We start from the raw sequence: 19,472 nt of genomic DNA on the forward strand, positions 1-19,472 counted from the left end.
TTTTCTGTTTTCCCTTTAGAACTAAATTGTGCGGATTTTGTTTTTATTTGGGGGCGGGGAGGAGGGGAGTTGGCCTCTGAGTGGTGTTTAAGTGGTCCCAGAGCCATTCTCGGCCAGGTCAGTGGAAGAAACTGAGTGCAATGCTGCTGAGATGGGACCCTGCACTGCTGGGCAGCACCCTGGCCACCATTGGGGCTTTGCTGTTGGGGCAGTTTTTCATTTGGGAACCAGAGGTGCTCGGGGCCCACCCCAACCCTGAGCTTGGCGGACCACATGCAGTGCAGGGGTTCGAACTGAGGTCATGGCTAGAGCCGCGCGCTAAGATGGGCTCCTGAATGTCTGTGCTCTCACAAGTCTCCATTTCTGTAATGCAAAAATAGGACATTATTTTAATGTCAGACTTGGAAAGGTATTTTTAGATTTTACTGCATTTATTGCATAGTTGAATTTGAATTTTTTATTTCTCTTGAGTATTATATGGGTATAGGATTTGAGAAACCCTTTCCAACTCGTCCATTTTTAGAACAGTTAATCTCTGGTTGTTAATACCTTAAGAGTTATTACACTGGGAGAATTAGTACACTTTGTTCTTTTCCAGATCTTATTTGAAAAAGACACTTAGGATTTGCTCGTTAATAAATGTTAAATCAGAGATAACTTTTGATGGTTTTATGGATTCAGTATTAATGGGAAAATGATGCCTGTTTAGGATAGCTTCTGAGTGCGTGTGACTGCCTTCTTAAGATGTTTCTGTGTCTTGTAACAATTTCCTAATTGTATAGTTCATAGGCAAGCAATAAACAGCAAGATGTTTGAGGTGGACATGAAAATTGCTGCAATGCATGTCAAAAGAAAGCAACTCCATCAGCTGCTACCTAATCATGTGCTTCAGAAAAAGAAAAAGGTAAATGTAGAAAATACTTACAAAAGCATTACTAACAACGTTCTTACGCATCAGGCCTGTCAGTCCTTTACACTTAGGTTAAGGTTAATGTCATCTGAAGCAGCTCACATCTTTGGTCCCTGGGGGGCAGAATTTCCGTTAAGTGAAACTGCTTTTCCCCGGGTCTCCTGCGCGCACTGCCCTTGGGCTTGAGATACGTTAGTAGCTATACAGCACCAGTTGTTGTATAGCTTTGTTTCACATACACTCATACTCTCTTCTGAAGCTCTTTCATTCTTAACTATATAATATCCTGCATCAGTATGTAGTGTCTTTTCCTGTAAAAGCAAAAATACGAAGTTGTATAGATTTTGAATCAACTTTTTTACTTTTGAAAGCAAAGATGGCTTTATCTTGATAAGAATTCTACGTGCAGATTGAAGATGTTAAAAATCGGAGTACAAGATTATTGACAGCTGCAGTAGTGGCATATGGTCTGACATTCCAGTGTTAATGCTTCCTATTTCTGTCCAGTAGCCATGGGTTTCTGTGGACTTCTGGTAGAGGACATCGGGGAATTTGAATGCAGAGGGAACAATTACATTTTCACTCTCAGTAGTTTTAGAAAGTAGGTGCTTGTTTCTGTAATGGATTACAGCAGTAAAAATGAACGAGATTGAGCTACATTTGTGGAGTTTTTAAAAGGTGGATGCATATGAATATCTTTGCTTAACATTCACAAGTTTAAAAAATTTAAAATATCTTAGTTAAAGGAACCTAAAATTAAAGCTATATGTTAGGGAATGAAAACCATAGTATTGTACATAATGGATGGTGATCTGGAACTGGGGCTATGAGAAAAAGGAAATTCAGCTAAAGAGGACATGTGTCTTCCTTTCATGTGTCTTTCTTAAAGGTAATTGACAGGTTATAGTATTGCAGGTTTCGGTATACCATAGATACGTGTGTGTGTGTATCCATATATATAATATTATATATAACCATATATATATATATTACAGTCAAATGACTACTACAATAAGCCTGCTATGTTATGGTGGGAAATACAGGGAAAAGACTAGAGGTCCACCATTCTGAACTGTGACATATGTAACTTCATGTTCTTGATTTGCCTTAGCACTGATGTAGGGTATATTAAGGGTAAATCTGTCTACATGTAAATGGTAGATGGATTTGTGCTTGGCACAAAGCAAATGCCTTAATACTTGATCTGTTGTAATCACCATCATTGTAGTTCATAATCTGGGGCTAGGGCACTTAGAGTTTTGAGGTATAAAGTTTAATTTTTAACTGTGTTTCACTAAATGTGTTATTGCAAAACGTTCAACAGAAAATCTACCATTGGACAATTTTATGTTTAAAGTATCAAGCAAAACATTTGTCTCTCATTGTTCCTTAATGTGCTATATTATTAGTGGATTTAAGCAACTGAATGTTGCTTAAATATTTAATATGTATAAAAAGATAGGAGGTTAATTTGGTTTCAGAAGAGAATGTGAATAGATAATTTTTTTTGACACTTCGTTTTTAACTAAAATGGCCATTTCGTTACCGAAGTGGTTCGGCTTTCAGAACCCGTTCATGGCTCCCATTTATGATAAATTGTCATATAAAACAAGTAGCATATAATTTTCATCAATTTTTAAAATTCTGTTTCTTAATATCCTAGAGATAAAATCTTCTGGGATAGAAAAAGAAACAATGATGAGAATATTAACTCTAAGAATTGTTTCTCAAAGGAACTAACCATACTCATTACCTAGTAGTGGCTATGCTTAATATCTTTATTTTGGAGTTTTCTGTTTGTTTGTGGGGTTGGGGGTGCAGCTCACCTGACTGTGCTCAGGACTTACTCCTGGCTTTGTGCTCAGGGACCAGTCCTGTTGGACTCAGGGGACCATATGGGGTCTGGGGATTGAATTTGAGTCAGATGTGTGCAAGGCAATTGCCCTGCTCGCTGTATCTTGGCCCTAATGTCTTGGGTTTTATCCACACAGACTATACAGTACTCATATGTATTTTCAAAGTTTTTCCATAATAACTTAGATTCTTGTGACCTTCATGTTTGTGGGCTAACTATATTGCAAGCATTCAGATTTCTTTAAATTACCGGCACTAACTGGCTGCTTAGTTTTTTTGTTTTTGGGCCACACCTTATATGATTACTGTGATTAAATCTATCATCTGATGTTTGTTTAGATTATTTACAAGTTTGCACCAAAAATTTCTTTTTTTTACAAAGTAAATGGGTATTTAGAGATCTATCTAGATCCATCAGTCTTTTTGGCTTTCTATCATTAGCTTTATTTTATTAACTATTTGCAAAGCACTGTACCGGGCTTCTGTATTTGTTTTGTGTAAAGAAAGTTTTTGCTTTTTGTGCTGCTCTGGCAGTGCTTAGGCCTGCTCCTGGCTTTACGCTCAGGGATCACTCCTTACGGTGCTCAGGGACCATATGGGATGCTGGGGATCGAACCCCGGGTCAGTCGCGTACATGACAGTTGCCCATCACTCATACCCAGCTTAGCGCTGGGTTCCCAAATTTCTAGATTTCAAGAGTCTTAGCTCTTAAGTATCTCCCTTCACTTGTCAGCTGTTTGGTCCTCGGCCTTGCTTCTGTTGGTGCCGAGTATCAAGCGGGCTGTGGTGGCGGGTATTGCTTCATGCCAAGCATGTGCTCCAGCCCTTTGAATTACTTTCCGGGCCTGGTATTGCTTCTTTCATAGAAGCAAAGTCAAAAACCTTGCCGAATGTCATGGAAGTATGTGTTGTGACTTAGGTTTGTCCAGTTTGTGTCTGTCTCTGTGGTTTGCTGTCTTCAGGCAGCAGTGTTGGGAGTATTCCCACGCTTTCTGGCATTGAAGTCTCTGTTAAATTTGAAACAGGTGACCAAGCAGAGGCAGAGTCACTTAAATGTGATCCTTTTGTTTGGAAAGACCTGTTAAGACATCCACACAAACACACGCACTCTGATCATTCCCCACAGTGACCAGCTATTTCACCGATTTCATTACGATTTCCAAAGTGACTTCGTTTCTGCAGTCAGTGCAACCATAACACCACACCGATGTCTTCAACTTCTGCTTTTCACTAGCTCTAGTTCAGCAGAGTTTACATGCTGAGGAGATCCTTATCTGGCAGAGTGTGAAATCCATAGTGTTTTTGCACAGGAAAGTTTCTTATTTTAGGATATTAGGGAATTTTCCTTCATAAGCAAGTGATACTTATTTCCTCCCCTCATTTCTGCCAAGTTTCATGTTCCCTTTTGATCACTATTGAGTCATGAATGTAAATGGTGCTTCTGGAGCACTACGTAGATTCATTCCCATTTGGGAAGGCAGAGAGCATGCATCCACTTGGGTTGTAAATTGTTATAAGAATGCATATTGCTTTCATTAAAATTGTTCCTTAGGTAAGTGAACATTAAACTTATCCCAGTTTTTTTTTTTTTTTAAAAAAAGCTTGAAGATATTAGTGTGGCATTATAATCAGGTTGATTGCAGAAACTAAGTCACTTTGGAAATTTAATTTCATTCCATAGAATCATTTGGACGCTTGTGGGTACAATTATTTGCCTTGCATGCAACTGACCCGGATTTAATCCCTGACACCCGCATGGTCCCCAAAGCCTTGCTGGGAGTGAGGGCAGAGCCAGAAGTAGCCCTGAGTACTGCCTGGTATGGCCCAGTAAAACCAACCAACCAACCAACCAACCAGAAAACCGTCAAGCTTGCTACATTGAGTAATTTTTTGAATACTTAGTTTCATTAGGATTAGAAAAATGGTTTTCAGAAAGTTGCTTCTGCTTTTATATTCTGTACTGTTAACTGTATGATGGCTAAATTCTAAATTGTACTTTTGAGTACTAGAAATTTCTTGCTTTCAGACAGTCTCATTTATTTATAAATAGGAGTGGCATTTTGAATGTACTTGATAAATGTTTTAAATTTTATTTTTGTTCATTGTTAGAATAAAAAAATCTGTAAACAGATTTCTTCTAACCCTGATACTGTTGGTGTTATATTTTTTCTAATTCATATGCATATACATTGATAGTCCTGATAAAGGCTTATGTATTTTCATAATGTAACACTTTTCAATTTTCACTGCGATGTACATTCACTGTGTGTTTAATGTAGCATTATTTTCTTTTTTCCTTATGAAAGTAGCATAAGTCAAAGGCCTTAGGAGTCAGGAAGTATGTGTCTCTCAGACCTCTCTTTCGTAGGAAGCATTACTCTATTTTTGGTCTACTTAGTGTTGTGTCTTATAGTAGAAATAGATATCATTTATGTAAAAGGTATTCATGTTCTGAAGATCTAAGTGAGATAAAAATATATTTGAATATTGTATGATTTCAGCATTCAGCAGAAGGTGTCAGGTTAACCCCTCTGAATGACAGCAGCCTTGACTTGTCCATGGACAGTGATAACAGCATGTCTGTGCCTTCACCTACCAGTGCTATGAAGACCAGTCCATTGAACAGTTCTGGCAGCTCTCAGGGGTACGTACGGAAGCCAAATGGGCGAAACAGATACATGGTTGGTAAAGTGGTATAGAGAGAATCTTATTCTGGTTGCATCTTCAAATTTTTTTTTTGTTTGTTTTAAAGAACAGTTTAACTTTCAGCTTTCAGGGACAGTGACATTTTGGTCCTGTTTTGTCTTGTATTTTGGGAGAGATATGTCTTAACCAAGACTCTAAAGAATTGGAGCCAGAGTGATAGGACAGCGGTTACGGCGTTTGCCTTGCAAGGCGGCTGACCCGGGTCCAGGTCCTCGCACCCTGTATTGCCCCAGAGCCCAGGCGGAGTCATCTCTGATCCTGACGTGATGGGGTTTGAGATCTGAGGTTGGGAAAAGTGTACACATGGAATTTAATCGTGGCTGATTGAAAATCTGGGTGCTATGAATACCTTGGTCAATTACAGTACCTCAATTCAAAAATACCAAAAAATACACTAAAGAATGTTAGCATCACATTTCCTGGCTTTTGCTTTTTTTGGGTCACACCCGGCGATGCTCAGGGGTTCCTCCTGGCTCATGCACTCAGGAGTCACCCCTGGCGGTGCTCAGGGGACCATAGGGGATGCTGGGAATCGAACCTGGGTCAGTCGTGTGCAAAGCAAACGCCCTCCCCGCTGTGCTATTGCTCCAGCCCCACACATTTCCTGTATCGAGGTTCTCCCACTGCCAGTAGTGAAGGAAACGAGTGGTGGAAGTGCACCAGAAAAGAGAGGCGAATCCCCGTTCTGCCGTGGGACTCTTGCGCGTGTCTCAATGGTGGTGCGTGTTTGAAAGGAGTGACGATCTGGTCGAAGGGCGCTTCCTTTCATCTTTTCCTTTCTAAGAATCAAGACTGAATAGGTACCGTGATTTATAGTCATGCTTCATGCATTCATGTCGCTGCACAGCACACGCCAGCCGTCTGGGCCTCCTCTGCCCCGTCTGTCAGGCCCCTCTCACCCCTTCCTAGCTCCTAGCCTGGCACACTCACCACAGTCAGCTGGTTTTTATTCTCTTTGGACAGAGATACCGTATGTGTCCTTTCCCCTTTGACACGCTGTGCTCAGCATGATAGCCTTCAGTTCCAACCAGGTGACAGCCGTAAGATGCATCTTAGCGCTCACAGGGTCTCCAGTGTGTGTATGCCACAGTTTAGCTGTAGTACTGTCCTCCCGTTGTTCATTGATTTGCTTGAGCGGGCCCAGTAACGTCTCCATTGTGAGACTTGTTGTGACTGTGCTTGGCATATTGAATACGACACGGGTAGCTTGTCAGGCATTGCCATGCGAACGAGATACTCTTGGTAGCTTGCCAGGCTCTCCAAGAGGGGTGGAGAAATCGAACCCGGGTCAGCCAGGTTGGCCATGTGCAAGGCAAACGGCCTACCCGCTGGGCTACCTATTTTAAACACAGTATAGCTACTCATCCTTTTGAGCACTTGCGGTGCTTAAAGATCTTCGTGAATGGAGCTGCAGTGAACATAGGAGCACATACATCTTTGTACATTCATGTTTTGTGCTCTTTGGTTAGATGCCAAGAAGTGTAATTTCTCGGAAGCTCCTCTTGATGTTTTTTAAAAGTCTCCATTTCCTATAGAGACATGTACCCTTTTTTGACCTCAAAGCACACAGGTTTGTCTTTTCTCTTTTTTTTCTCTTGGACTTTGCATTTGTCACTCCTCTCACCTCCCCTTTTTTGGCTTTGGGACCACACCTGGTGATGCTCATGGCTCTGCTCTCTGGATGTGTTTATCACTGTTATGTCATTTTCTCAATTATTTGTCTCCTCTTGACATACTATTTAAATTTCGAAAAGGCAGTTTTGAGAGTGGAGTTATTAAAGTATAACCAGTGGCAAAGGGACAGATTAGGACGATTTCTCTGTCAGAGGATGAAGTAGAAAATGCTACAGTATGATGGATGGTGACACAGCATCCCAGGAGGTGAGGTGCAGATACAGGACTTGATCATGCTTGCAGAAGGGTTTGTTGGACGGTTCCGGCTTTAGAATGTTGATAAGCTTTTGGTTGCTTTAATTTCAGCAAAATCAGTCACTGATAAACATATAAGTAAAGTTATGGAGTTATAACATAAAGAACTCTGTACTTGCTCAATTTTGTTGCTGAGTTTTATTTTCTGTTTTGGCGCTCTCTCTAGCAGAAACAGTCCTGCTCCAGCTGTGACGGCGGCCTCTGTGACCAACATCCAGGCTACTGAAGTTTCTGTGCCACAAGTCAGTTCCAGTGAAAGCTCAGGGGGTGAGGAGATTGCTCTGACAGTGGAGAATGCTTGCTTTATGTTGGGTTTGACCTCATTTGAAAAGGTGACTTCGTTGCTAAAGAGTTTGAATCCAGTTGTTTATAATTTATTTTACTTTTGGAGGATCGCGGCATTTCCGTCACGCTGCTGACGCTGATTCTGTCTTGGCACTAACCTGAGGATTCCCACAGACTGCAGGGGTGGAACTGGAGCACAGGCAGGGGTGGCCCCAGACACGAAATTTAAAAATGATTTTATTTTATGGTTGTGGAGATTGAACATAAGGTCTCAAGCATATTAGCTTTTTTTTTTTTTTCCTTTTTGGGTGACATCCGGCGATGTGCAGGGGTTATTCCTGGCTCTGCATTGAGGAGTTACTCCTGGTGGTGCTCAGGGGACCATATGGGAGGCTGGGAATCGAACCCGGGCCAGCTGGGTGCAAGGCAAACGCCCTACCCGCTGTGCTATCGCTCCAGCCCCTAGCTAAAATTTTTAAATGCCATTTTATTATCCACCAATCTCATTTTCAGCGAAATCAAATTTGGAAGCCTAAAGCTTTATTTGATTTTGACAGTGTTAATTTCTGCCTTCACGCACTCTAGGGCCATCGAGCGAAAGCATTCCTCAGACTGCCACACAACCAGCCATTTCACCACCACCAAAGCCTACGGTCTCCAGAGCTGTTCCTCCAGCACGTCTGGCTAACCCGCCACCTAGACCTTCAGGAAACGCAGCAACAAAAATACCTAACCCTGTAGTTGGAGTCAAGAGGACATCCTCCCCTCACAAAGAAGAGAGTCCCAAGAAAGCCAGAACAGAAGAGGTATCTGTATGTTAGCCTTGGGAATACGGGCTTTTCTGTAAAATCCGGGGGAAGGAAGCCTTTTGCGGGCCCAAATCGACAGCAAACAAGGTGGAAAGTTCTAGAGAAGTGCTAGGTGGTGCTTCAGCGCAGCTCGTGTTTGCCCTCTTTGTCACTCGTTCATTCAGATGTGACCAGCAGGTCTGTCTGGAACATGGTTTCAGCGGATGCTAAATCACCATCTGCATTCGCCTGGGTTTCTTCTTCCCCAGCCCTCTCGGTGGACTGATTCCTTGAGAGAGCCTTTGCTGCTACTTGCTTTGCTTTCTTTTTCCTTTTTTTTTTTTTGCTTTTTGGCCTTTTGGCCCACACCCAGCAATTCTCAGGAGTTACTCCTGGTCCTGCACATCAGGGATTGCTCCTGTCATTTGCTCGGGGACCATATGGGATGCCAGAGGTCGAACCCGGGTCAGCCTCGTGGGAGGCAAACGTCCTCCCTGCTGCACTGGCCCTCCTTAGCTGCTTTCGCTTTTGTGGGTCACGGGGCGCTTTGGAGGTTTCCATGGCCCTTGGTATTACACGACCACTTCATGCTAGAGGTTCTCAGGAAGTTCTTAGAAATTCCTTCTAACCAAAATTAGAAGTTTAGGTTGGTTTTGGAATACGAAATGACTATTTCATTTCCTTCTGCTTTTTTTTTTTTTTATGATGATCTCTAATGCTTCGCTCTTTTGTGGGGACTGGATTTTCTGCCGGGGGTCCTGGTACCAAGAGGTTGAATCCAGGTCCTCACACTTGAAAGACTTGTGCTCTGTCACTTGAAGTGTCCCAGATGGTCTGTGTCTGACCTTGCTTTTCTAGGGTCAGTTGCTTCAGCTTAGATTTTTTAGTAAGCTATAGGATTGATTGGCAAATAATCTAAATTTTTCATTTTCGAGAATAAAGCTTCTTTTTTTAAAAACAGGATGAAACAAGTGAAGATGCTAACTGTGTTGCTTTGAGTGGACATGCTAAAACAGAAGCCAAGGTATACTGCTTTAGCCTTGGGGGACTGTGTTGCTTTGAGTGGACATGGTAAAACAGGCCAAGGTATACTGCTGTAACCATGGGGGGCTCTGTTGCCTTGAGTGGACACGCTTTAGCTTGGGTACATAGACAACTGCGAGACCCCCGGACATGTCTGTTAGTCACTATATTTCGTCTCATAGGTCTCAGATGAATTTTGAGATGTGCTTGTCCCTTTTAAATGTTAATGTATTATGTTGAAATTGAATTCCTAAAATGTCCGAAATCCTAGACATTTGGTAATCTGTTCCCATGGAATTGTGGACAGTGAGGTATCTTGCACCTTTCCAAGAGCTTAAGAGGAGAGGGCGAGTGACTGACCCATTATCGAAGCAGATAGAGATTGAGGACGGTTGGGGGTGGTGTGTAGAGCACTATTATCTCTCCCTGCGGACATAATGCTTGCTCCAAGGGGATTGAAGGAGATGGGCGATCAGCAAGCCGCTGAAGAGAAAGTCCCTCTTGGGATGAGAGTATGGTGTGTTTGAGAAACCGCTTTGGTAGGCTTCAGCTGGATGCTGGGCTCTGGTGCTAGAGCGAAGTGGCTGCTAGGAGGGTTGCTTTCAGGCCAACATTGGGACAGGGTTTTATTTATCTTTTTTTTTTTCCAAGAACTGAAATGCACCAAAAGCTTTTAAGTTTTTCCCCCTTGTAGAAAACGTGAAAGTGTTCCTCTTTCCCTCAGAATTATCCCACATTTTGGGGGGGCGGGGTTGTTGAGCATGGTTTAGGCCACACCCAGCGATGCCTGGGGACTCCTCCTGGCTCTCTGCTCAGAATGTTCCCTGGCAGTGCTGTGGGAATAAGTAGTGCCAGGGTGACTGTCCTAGGTCAGCCTGTCAAGTGCAAGGCTGACGCCTTAACCCCTGCACTGTTGCTCTGATGGACATGTCCTTCTCATTGCTGTTGGTATCTTCACAAATACTCCTTTGATTCTGTAGACTTTATCTGTTCATTCAAACTAGTCCCTTTTGCTCTCAATATCTGGTCACCCTATAAATCAGCAAACATTGTTCATGTCATTACGTACTATATAAAATATTAATAGCTGCATAGAATGCTATTTTAGGACTGATACCGTATTTTACATAATCATTCCCAGTTATGTCCATTCAAAAAAAAAGAAAATTGCACCCTTCTTCTGTAATATTGCCAGCTAAATATTGCCATCTACTTCATATTCATTTCATTATAATAAGTAGAATTACCACAGCAAATAGATTACCATAACGTTCTGATCTCTTCATTGCCAGATGGTGCTCCTGAAATACTGTATTTCCTCCATTACTACATCCGCTGGTGCTCAGGGCTTACACTTTGCTCTTCTCGCTCTTCTCAGGGGTCGGTAACTCCTGGGTGGGGGGGACAATGACGAATGGACCATATGGGATGCCAGGGATCAAACTTGGGTTGGCCGTGTTCAAGGCAAGCGGCCAGTTCTACTTACACCCTCTCACTCTTCTGTTACAAAAAGAGTTCCTAGTTCATCATTGTTGTATGTATTGTTTAATAGAAATGGAACTTACTGTTTGCTCACATTTGGGGGGCCACTCCTGGTATGCTCGGGAACGGTCATGTGATGCCAGGAATCAAAACTGGGGCCAGCCCCATGCAAGGCCAGCCCTTTACTTCCTGTACTATCTCCAGCCTTTGTTTATTTGTACCCAAAATAGGAATGCTGTGATTCACCTACTAATGTATTTGTATTTAGGCAGAACCTGTGCGCTAATTTTTTTAATTTTGATTTTTTTGGTCGGGGGGGGCCACACCTGGCAGTGCTTGGGACTTTCTCCTCGCTCTATGCCGAGGGATCACTCCTGGTGGGCTCGAGGCACCAGATGGGGTGCAGGAGATCCAAGCCACGTTCGAGGCAAATCCCCTGTGTGCTGGACTATCACTATGGCCCTGTGCATTATTTGGGAGGAGGAAGGGATCTTAAGGAAGGAGAGATGCTTTAGTGCGATTTTCTACTTTTTTTTTGTTTATTTATTCTTGAGTCACACCCTGTGATGCTCAGGATTTACTCCTGGCTCTGTCACAGAGATCTCTCCTGGAGGGCTCTGGGGACCACCCAGGATAGGGTGCCAGGGACCAGGCCTGGGTTGACTGTGTACAAGCAAGAATACTAATTGCTGTACTGTCTCTGCTGCCCTGACATTTTCTACTTTTAATAAAAGACGCTGAAGAAGGTTTCGGCTTTAATTTTATTGAACAGTGGCTACTTAGTTGTATAATGAAGAAACCTGGAGCTTGTGTTCTGTTAGTTTTTTTCCTCCAGACAGCGTTTCATAATGTACCTGTTTGTGACTTTAATTACTTTTGCTTACGACGAAGAAGTTGAAGTTAGTTGGAAATCATGAAAATTTTGAACTAGCGGTACGATAACCTCTCGCGGTAAAATAACCTCTGTCTAGGGGTAGTGATACTTTCAGTCACATGTTTCTCGACTTTTGTCTCCCCAGATCGTCTTTATTGGCTGCCAGCATGGTTTTGTTGTTCTTCTTAAAGTCTTCTCCTCCCTTGTCCTCTTTGTCCCACAGGAACAGCTCGATACAGAGACAAGTACAACTCACTCAGAAACTATTCAGACAGCGGCTTCTCTGTTGGCCTCGCAGGTACTGAGGGCAAAAAGCAGGAGAGCGTGGTAGATGTTCTGAGATGAGTGTGCCGGCTGGAATGCGTGGGTGGAGGTCAGCGCACTGTGAGAGTAATCGCCTGCCTAGCCTACCAATGTATTTTTTTGTAGTTTCAAGGTTAAGTTCAGTGGGACCATTATTTTGGACTGTGGATATGCTATAGCTTAATCCCTTTTACGTTATGGGAAGTCTAAGTTATTTAAATCCTCACTGATCTACAGTTTTCATACAAAGAGTTTATTTTTATAGGTAAGAATCGCACATAAATTATGAAAAGTAAAATTTTTTTCAGGGTTCTCTTGTAAGGTTAGTAGGATCTTTTTATTTTTTAATTTATTTTCAGGAGAGGGTTTGGGTCACTTCTGGCAGTATTTATTTGGGGCTCTGTATGCAACACGAGGCAGGCAAGCCTAGCACCTCAGCGCCTTTAACTTCTCTTTGGCTCTGTGATCTTTCTCTCTTTTGGTTTTGATTTTTGGCCACACCTAGTGGTGCTCAGGGCTTTCTCCTGGATCTGTGCTCAGGGATCACTCCTGGTGGAAGTCAAGGGACCATTTGTGGTCCCAGGTATCAACCCCTACCCACTGGACTCTCTCTCTCGCGCGTGCCCTGATCTTTTTATTTTTTAATAATTTCTGTCTTTTCACCTAATTTTTTAATAGCTCATTTGTAACCTTTTTTTTTTTTTGAGTTTTATTGTCCTGGAAAATTATATTTCCGTGCATGTAGCAGGCACGGGAATATAATTTTTATATTGAATCTTTTAAAATTAGTTATTAAACCTTTATTTATGTTTTAGTTGTCTAATTTTCGCTCTTGGAGAACCCGGCAGGCTATCCAGAGTATCCTGCCCACACGGCAGAGCCTGGCAAGCTCCCTGTGGCATATTCGATATGCCAAAACCCCGTAACAATGATGGGTCTCATTCCCCTGATCCTTGAAAGAGCCTCCAATGTGGCACCTGCTAAAATCTCAGGGCTAGGATGAATGGAGACGTTACTGGTGCTGGCTTGAGGAAATCGATGAACAACAGGATGACAGTGATGGAAAATACCACTAGTGACAGTGATAATTTAGTTGTATTCTTGAACCCGTTCAGGTTTTATGAACACCAAGGTCTAGGTCAAACTGATAAGGTATCAAAGTAATGTAACCCTTAAAGAACACAGTAAATTGATAACATCTCCAAAATTTAAAACAAGTGTACTACCTAGGGATACTTCTCGATTGATCACGTTGCTTTTTTTTTTTTTTTTGCCTTCTGTCTGTTTCATTTCACTTTATTTTTATATTTTAGGCCTCCCAAGCAGTGCTTGAGGGCCCCCAGATTGCCCACCCCCAGTATAGTTGGACTGGCACTGCAGGCCTCAAGGTTTAGTGCTGAGACCCTCTGTGCAGGGGCATGGGGCCATTCCTGTAAGGCTGGCGTTCGTCCTGTTGCCTGACGTACACATAGGGCATACACTCCAGCCCTCTGAGCTACTGCCGGGAGCACTTATTTAAAGCCTTCTAGGTATTTGGCATGAGTTTGCTTTTTTCTTGTTTAAATTCTTTTTCTGCACAAGACCTGGAGATAGGGTCCAGTCCTAACTCTGTGCTTAGGTCCGCTTCCAGTGTTGCTTAGGACTGTGTGTAGTGCCAGGGATCGAGTTGGGATCAGCCAGATGTGAGGCCCTCAACTTAACCTCCCGTACCAGCGATCTCTCTCTGGCCTCTAACATCTTCCTTCTGGGGCCAGAGCTGCAGTACAGCGGGTGGGGAGCTTGCCTTGCAGATGACCGACCCAGGTTCAGTCCCCAACCTTCCATGTGCTTCTAGGCCCTGCCAGGAGTAATTCCCGAGCGCAGAGTCAGGATAAAGTTTTCCTTCTAATTAAAAGATTTGTAGAGGGGCTGGAGAGATAGCACAGCGGGGAGGGCGTTTGCCTTGCACGCAGCTGACCCAGTTTCGATTCCCAGCATCCCATATGGTCCCCCGAGCACCACCAGCAGTGATTTCTGAGTGCAGAGCCAGGAGTAAACCCTGTGCATCGCCGGGTGTGATCCAGAAAGCCAAAAAAAAAAAAAAAATTTGTAGAGTTACCTAGAGAAAAAAAAATTATGTGGGTTGAAAACATTAATTCTGTTTGGTGATAATAAGGACCTTGTTCATTTCTGAGGTGCTGATTATATATAATGCTGGCCTGTTGTCAACGAGAAAGCCTTATTTTTTTAAGATAAACTTGAAATATTTATATATGAAATGATAGGATCTTCGGGAAGAACTGTGTGTAGTTTGACCTTTCACAGTTGAAGCTGGGTACTGATTACTCTGAAATTCTTGTAAAACATTTGAAAAATACTTCATCTGTTTTCTGACTGTTAACATTCTAAAACTTCCCCTAAGTTTAGAAGAACTTACTGCTCAGTTGTATAGATTTTGTTTTATGATTTAAAGTGTCAGAAAAGAACTGTGTCTGAGGTGAACTTCAAGTGTTCTGCCACTTGGGGGTGCTTCAGTCGCAGTTAATAACAGCAGCTGCTAGTGGAACTGTTAGTTCAGCTTCGCAGAAACTTCACGATTTAATAATACCTGATGGGGGTTTCTGAAAGGTATGTGTTTCTACAAGGTGTATTTGAAATTAGTTTTCTACATGTTGCTAAAATATTCCTACCTAATTATTTGAAATATTTTGCAAATACAGACTAGTTTCATATAGCAGTAGTCACGTTATTTGCCATTTTGATACCATTTTAGACGTTATTTAAATATTTGATACCTCTTTTGTGATGCCATCCATTTCCTAGGAAGCAAAGCAGTGGGAAGTGAATTTTGTACGTTACTGTGAGCAATGTTGTGTTCTTTGCTTTTGTTCTCAGAAAACATCCAGTACAGACCTTTCTGATATCCCTGCTCTCCCTGCAAATCCTATTCCTGTTATCAAGAATTCAATAAAACTGAGATTGAATCGGTAAAAACCACCTCAGGGGTCCATAAACAATATCTGCCAACTCAACCTGTTGTCTTCAAATGCTTAAAAAAAAAAAGGAGAATGGAGGGGACAAGACTAGACATGAGTGGGAGTGGAATTTTTTTTTTTTTCTGGGTGACCTCCTTTACTGGGCTAATCAGCACTTGATCGGAAGTCCAGGTTAGTATGTGAAGCCAGGAGTACTATTATTATTGTGTTAGCAACAGTTGCATTAACTATTTCAAAAATTACTGCCTTTTTAAAAAAAGCATACACACACACACACACAAAACTAAAAAAAGCACCCCCAAAAAAGCCTCAAGCGATATTTGTGTCCATAATTTACATCTGGATTGGGTTATGCTTGATGCATTGTTTAGAATCTTGCAATACAAACTGGCATAAGAATTCCTTATTCTGATGATGCACTTTTATGTAATTTTTTTATTAGAAAGTAGAACTAATTTTAGATTTTCAGCTTGATGGATTTTCATTTTTCCTTGAGGGATTTTATTCACCATTAGTCTTCCAAGTTGGGCCCCACTGTGCAGCGGTGAGCTTTGGGCTCCAGAGAGCAGCCCGAGTCCGTCTGGGCCAGTCCTGGAACCCAGGCCAATGAAGTGTCCACTCAAGGGAACATAGAATTGACACTGAAAGAGTCATTAGGAAATACTTGGTTTTGATGGGGTCATGATTAAGAAATGATATATTTGTTTTATTTATAGAATTGTTTTAGAATGCATACAAATCAGCGATCAGCCAGCAAATACTTTTCTTTGAGCTTATTGAAAAGCTCTGTATACTTTTTGCCTTCGGTATGTCGTCCTTGAAACAAGGCTTTTTGCTTCTTTTCCCTTTTTTCCTTTTTGCTTGTTTGCTTAAGGCCAGACGTAACTTCATAAACTACAAAATGCCAGTATTTCCTTAAGCCATGACATGAAACCGGTGGCCCTGTGGCCTCATGACATGGGACACTACGTTCTGTTCCTGCGGCGGAAACGCTGATGCCTGTGTAACACACCCGTCTCGGATGGTCACTGGGTCTCTAAGCGTGAGGAATTTTGTACCCTCCACAAAACTCCTGTCCGTATCAGAGTTGTCCATTTTCAGCGTAGGGAAAAAGGCATTTTTCTCCCAGAGTTTAAACCAGTTTTCATTTTTAAAATGGTTTTTTACATGTTAGAAACATTTTAAAAATCATTTCTAGTCAGCTCCCTACTCCTTTTTCATTTTGTTTCATTCTGCCAATAGATTAGCAGCTCCTCATTCCTCATAATCGAGCAGTACAGCATTCACCATGGGAAGTTCGAGGGATGCCAGATGTTGCTAAACTTCCTCTTCTCTTAATCTGGACGAAGCAGCCCTAGCCGAGTTCTCTGACGAGCATGTTTTCCGAACCCTCCATTGTGCGCCATCCTTATCCTATGTGCATATTTCATGTTCAGCTGCAGTTCCTTGAACTCTGCCCCCGCCCCTCTAAATTAATTTTCCAGAGTTGGAGTGTAGTCTTCCCCCTTAGGCTCTGCATTAATCGAGGTTTCTTTTCCCATGCTTCTTCCTGTCCCGTCCACAATCTTGGTCCCACCTCTTTGCTCTCTGCACAGTCACCTTGCCTTTGCTCCCGCCACCTGAGAGACCTGCTCAGCCCGACAGGTGAAGTGGACGAGGTGTCTGTGTTCCGTGTAGCTTCAGAGTTAGATTGAAATTGCCAGGCACAGATTTCGTCTTGTCATTTTGTTTACACACGGGGGGGAGGGGGGGATTCAGTTTATTAAACGTTTCATGTAACTGCACCCAAGTTTTGCCAAGCTGGAAACTTGGACCTTTTTTGTGTAGTGACTTTTTAATTCTAGTTTTCATAACCTGGGGATCAGACTGTTGCTTTCGCATGACGTCCGTAGTGTCTCATGACTGGAGTTTGCTTTGTTTTATAGTATCTGTACTCCTTGTATTTTTCAAGAGCTATTTTGTAAACAGATGATGTATTTCTCCATTGAAAACACAATAAAAAAAAAACAGCACAATTCCTTGACTTTTTTTTTTTTCTTGGCGTGTGTGATAAAATTGGTTTTCCTTCCAGTTCGTCGTGTGGCTGTGAGAGCACAGATAGTTGTGTAGGGTTCGTTTGTGCCATCAGCGGAAACTGAACTATGGTTCATGCCTCACGCTACTGGACATTTGGTTTTGCTCCCATTCACCCTCACTTAAGAACACACTGCACACTTCCTACCGATGCCTTTCAGCGGCCACGACCGACTCCAGTCGCACCTGCGCGGTCCGACCCGGCCAGCCTGCGGGCCCGCCGTCTCCTCTCTCGGCAGCAGGTGGCGCTGTTGCTTTTTCAGTGGATTCAGGAGCATAGCCCCCAGCTGCCAGGAGGCCTGTTTCTCTTTACGCCCAGATCAGATAGGACTTTGCTCTGCACCCCGTCTTGCTCAGCATTGCTGATTGCACTCCTCAGTACGTACGGAGGCCAGCGACGGGGTGTGTAGCCCTCGCTGTTTTGAGGAGATGGGCGGGACCCCTACGAAGAAGACCATTATCTAACGGCCAGGCAGCTCTGCTCCTGCAGTGCCCATCCTAATACCTGCTTAGATGTAGAATTCTGTCTCTGCTGTGGAATAGCTTTGTATTCAAAACTGCGGAGGCTGCTGGCCAAAGAGAAAAATGGTCCTGTTATTAGCACTTCCAGAGTGGGGCTTGCTAGACCCTGCTCTGCCTCCTGAGACTCAAACATGAGGGTTCTAGCCTCTCCGTGACCTCCTGGCATTTCATGCTTTTGCTGAGTGAGATAATTGAGAAAAAAAGAAAATTTATATCTAATCTATGCATATGAAATTGGAAGTAATATCTTGTGGCTCTGGGTGTGTTCAAAAATAAAGTTTGTATTTTCTTAATTAACACCCTTTTTTTCCTCTCCACATGTAAAAGTGTTTAAAGCTCCGAGTAGTAGTATTTCTGGCTGCACTCAAGGTGGCAATAAATGATCAGCAGCTCCAAATAGTAATTGATCTATGAAAGGATAAATCATTAACATACACAAACTTGCAGAACAAGCCCTGGGAACATTAACTGTTAGTGTGCTTAGATGCATTTAAAGAAAAAGATAAACCGGCTGCTTTAAAAGGCATTGAATAATCCCTTGGATATACTGTTCCCTGTCTTACTTGTATTAAAATGACAGTTCAAGGGGAATTGGTTGCCTTTAAGCCCGAATTGTATTTCATTTGTAAGAAAAAAAAATTTTCATTCTCATTCCGTTAGGTTTTCTTCAGATGAAAATTACAAATGAATGCTATGCTGTCTTAACTCAGACTTGAACGCGGTAAATGAAATTATATTCTATAATAAACATGACCTTCAGTCAGATAAAGGAAAGAACTGTTTAATTTTGTGTAGTAGTTTTTTGTCTCATATTTGTAGGATCAATTTATGCGTCCTTTATACTTTATCAGTTTAAAAATTCTTGTGACATTTTATATAGCTTTATTGGCACCAAGAAAGATGGCATAATTATTTCTGAGCCATGTATTTCAGAAGTGATTGTATGTACTTCAGACTAGAAGTGATATTATATACTTGGGAAGTCATTCAACTTAAGCTTTTCTTCCTCAGAGACAGGCTTTTGTCTCCATATTCTGGGACGTGAAAGTCATTGCAGCCGACCAAACCATACACACATTTTACTGAAAGAGATGTAATTTTTGAGTACATTTTTTCTCCCTACCCCTCTCTGAACAGACCTCTCCTTGCACGGCTCGAATTAAGGCTGTCTTGAAGTTTGCATTTCAGAAAGCGCACATTTGTGTGAAAGGTTGTGATTGCAATTCTTACGCCTTCTTTTCCTCCTCTCCAGTTATTCTTTTAAATGCTTCACACTTCGAGATAAAAAATATATCTACAGAGGGCACAGTATTATTCAAGTTTGACCATCTACTGTTTAAAATATTAACTTTGAAAATACTCTTGCCTTAATATTCAGTAAATATTACAATGCTTTCCGCCTATTTTGAGCATTTTTTAAATCCTCGGGTAGGGAGGAAAGTGTCTCTTGCTACACCAGCAGCGCCGACCGCCTGTGTGTAGACTTTTTCAAGCTTCGCTGTGCTGTGTCTGAGGCACCAGGTAACGCCCTTAATCAAAATTAGAAACCTTCCCCACCCGATTTAGACTTGTTTTTGTTCCCTTTTTTTTTTTCCAGAGGATGAACTTGTGTTAACTCCTCTACACACCGTGCCCAGGGAAACACAAATGCCTCGTTGGTTTTGTTTTATGTTGTCGGGTAAGCGGGCTCTTGCTACCCTCAAAAGCAGGCCCCCCGGCCTTGGACTTGCCAGTGGTCATTGACTTTT

At 42.3% G+C, this 19,472-nt stretch overlaps 1 protein-coding gene across 2 annotated transcripts in view; it reads left to right on the top strand.

The window, feature by feature from the left end:
* Positions 1-17,146, top strand: part of PAPOLA (poly(A) polymerase alpha) — a 65,643-nt gene extending 48,497 nt beyond the window's left edge. The window contains exons 16-22 of one of the 2 annotated variants that reach the window (XM_056108271.1): positions 783-904; positions 5,266-5,408; positions 7,566-7,666; positions 8,270-8,490; positions 9,434-9,496; positions 12,075-12,149; positions 15,029-17,146. In XM_056108271.1, coding sequence (XP_055964246.1) covers positions 783-904; positions 5,266-5,408; positions 7,566-7,666; positions 8,270-8,490; positions 9,434-9,496; positions 12,075-12,149; positions 15,029-15,124 — 821 coding nt within the window. In that variant the 3' untranslated portion in view covers positions 15,125-17,146. The remainder of the gene's footprint in view (positions 1-782; positions 905-5,265; positions 5,409-7,565; positions 7,667-8,269; positions 8,491-9,433; positions 9,497-12,074; positions 12,150-15,028) is intronic. The other variant, XM_056108272.1, reaches the window with a different exon arrangement.
* Positions 17,147-19,472: the final 2,326 nt, after the last annotated feature.

This window comes from Sorex fumeus, unplaced genomic scaffold (assembly GCF_029834395.1).
Source record: "Sorex fumeus unplaced genomic scaffold, SorFum_2.1 ptg000201l, whole genome shotgun sequence".
Lineage (NCBI taxonomy): Eukaryota > Metazoa > Chordata > Mammalia > Eulipotyphla > Soricidae > Sorex > Sorex fumeus.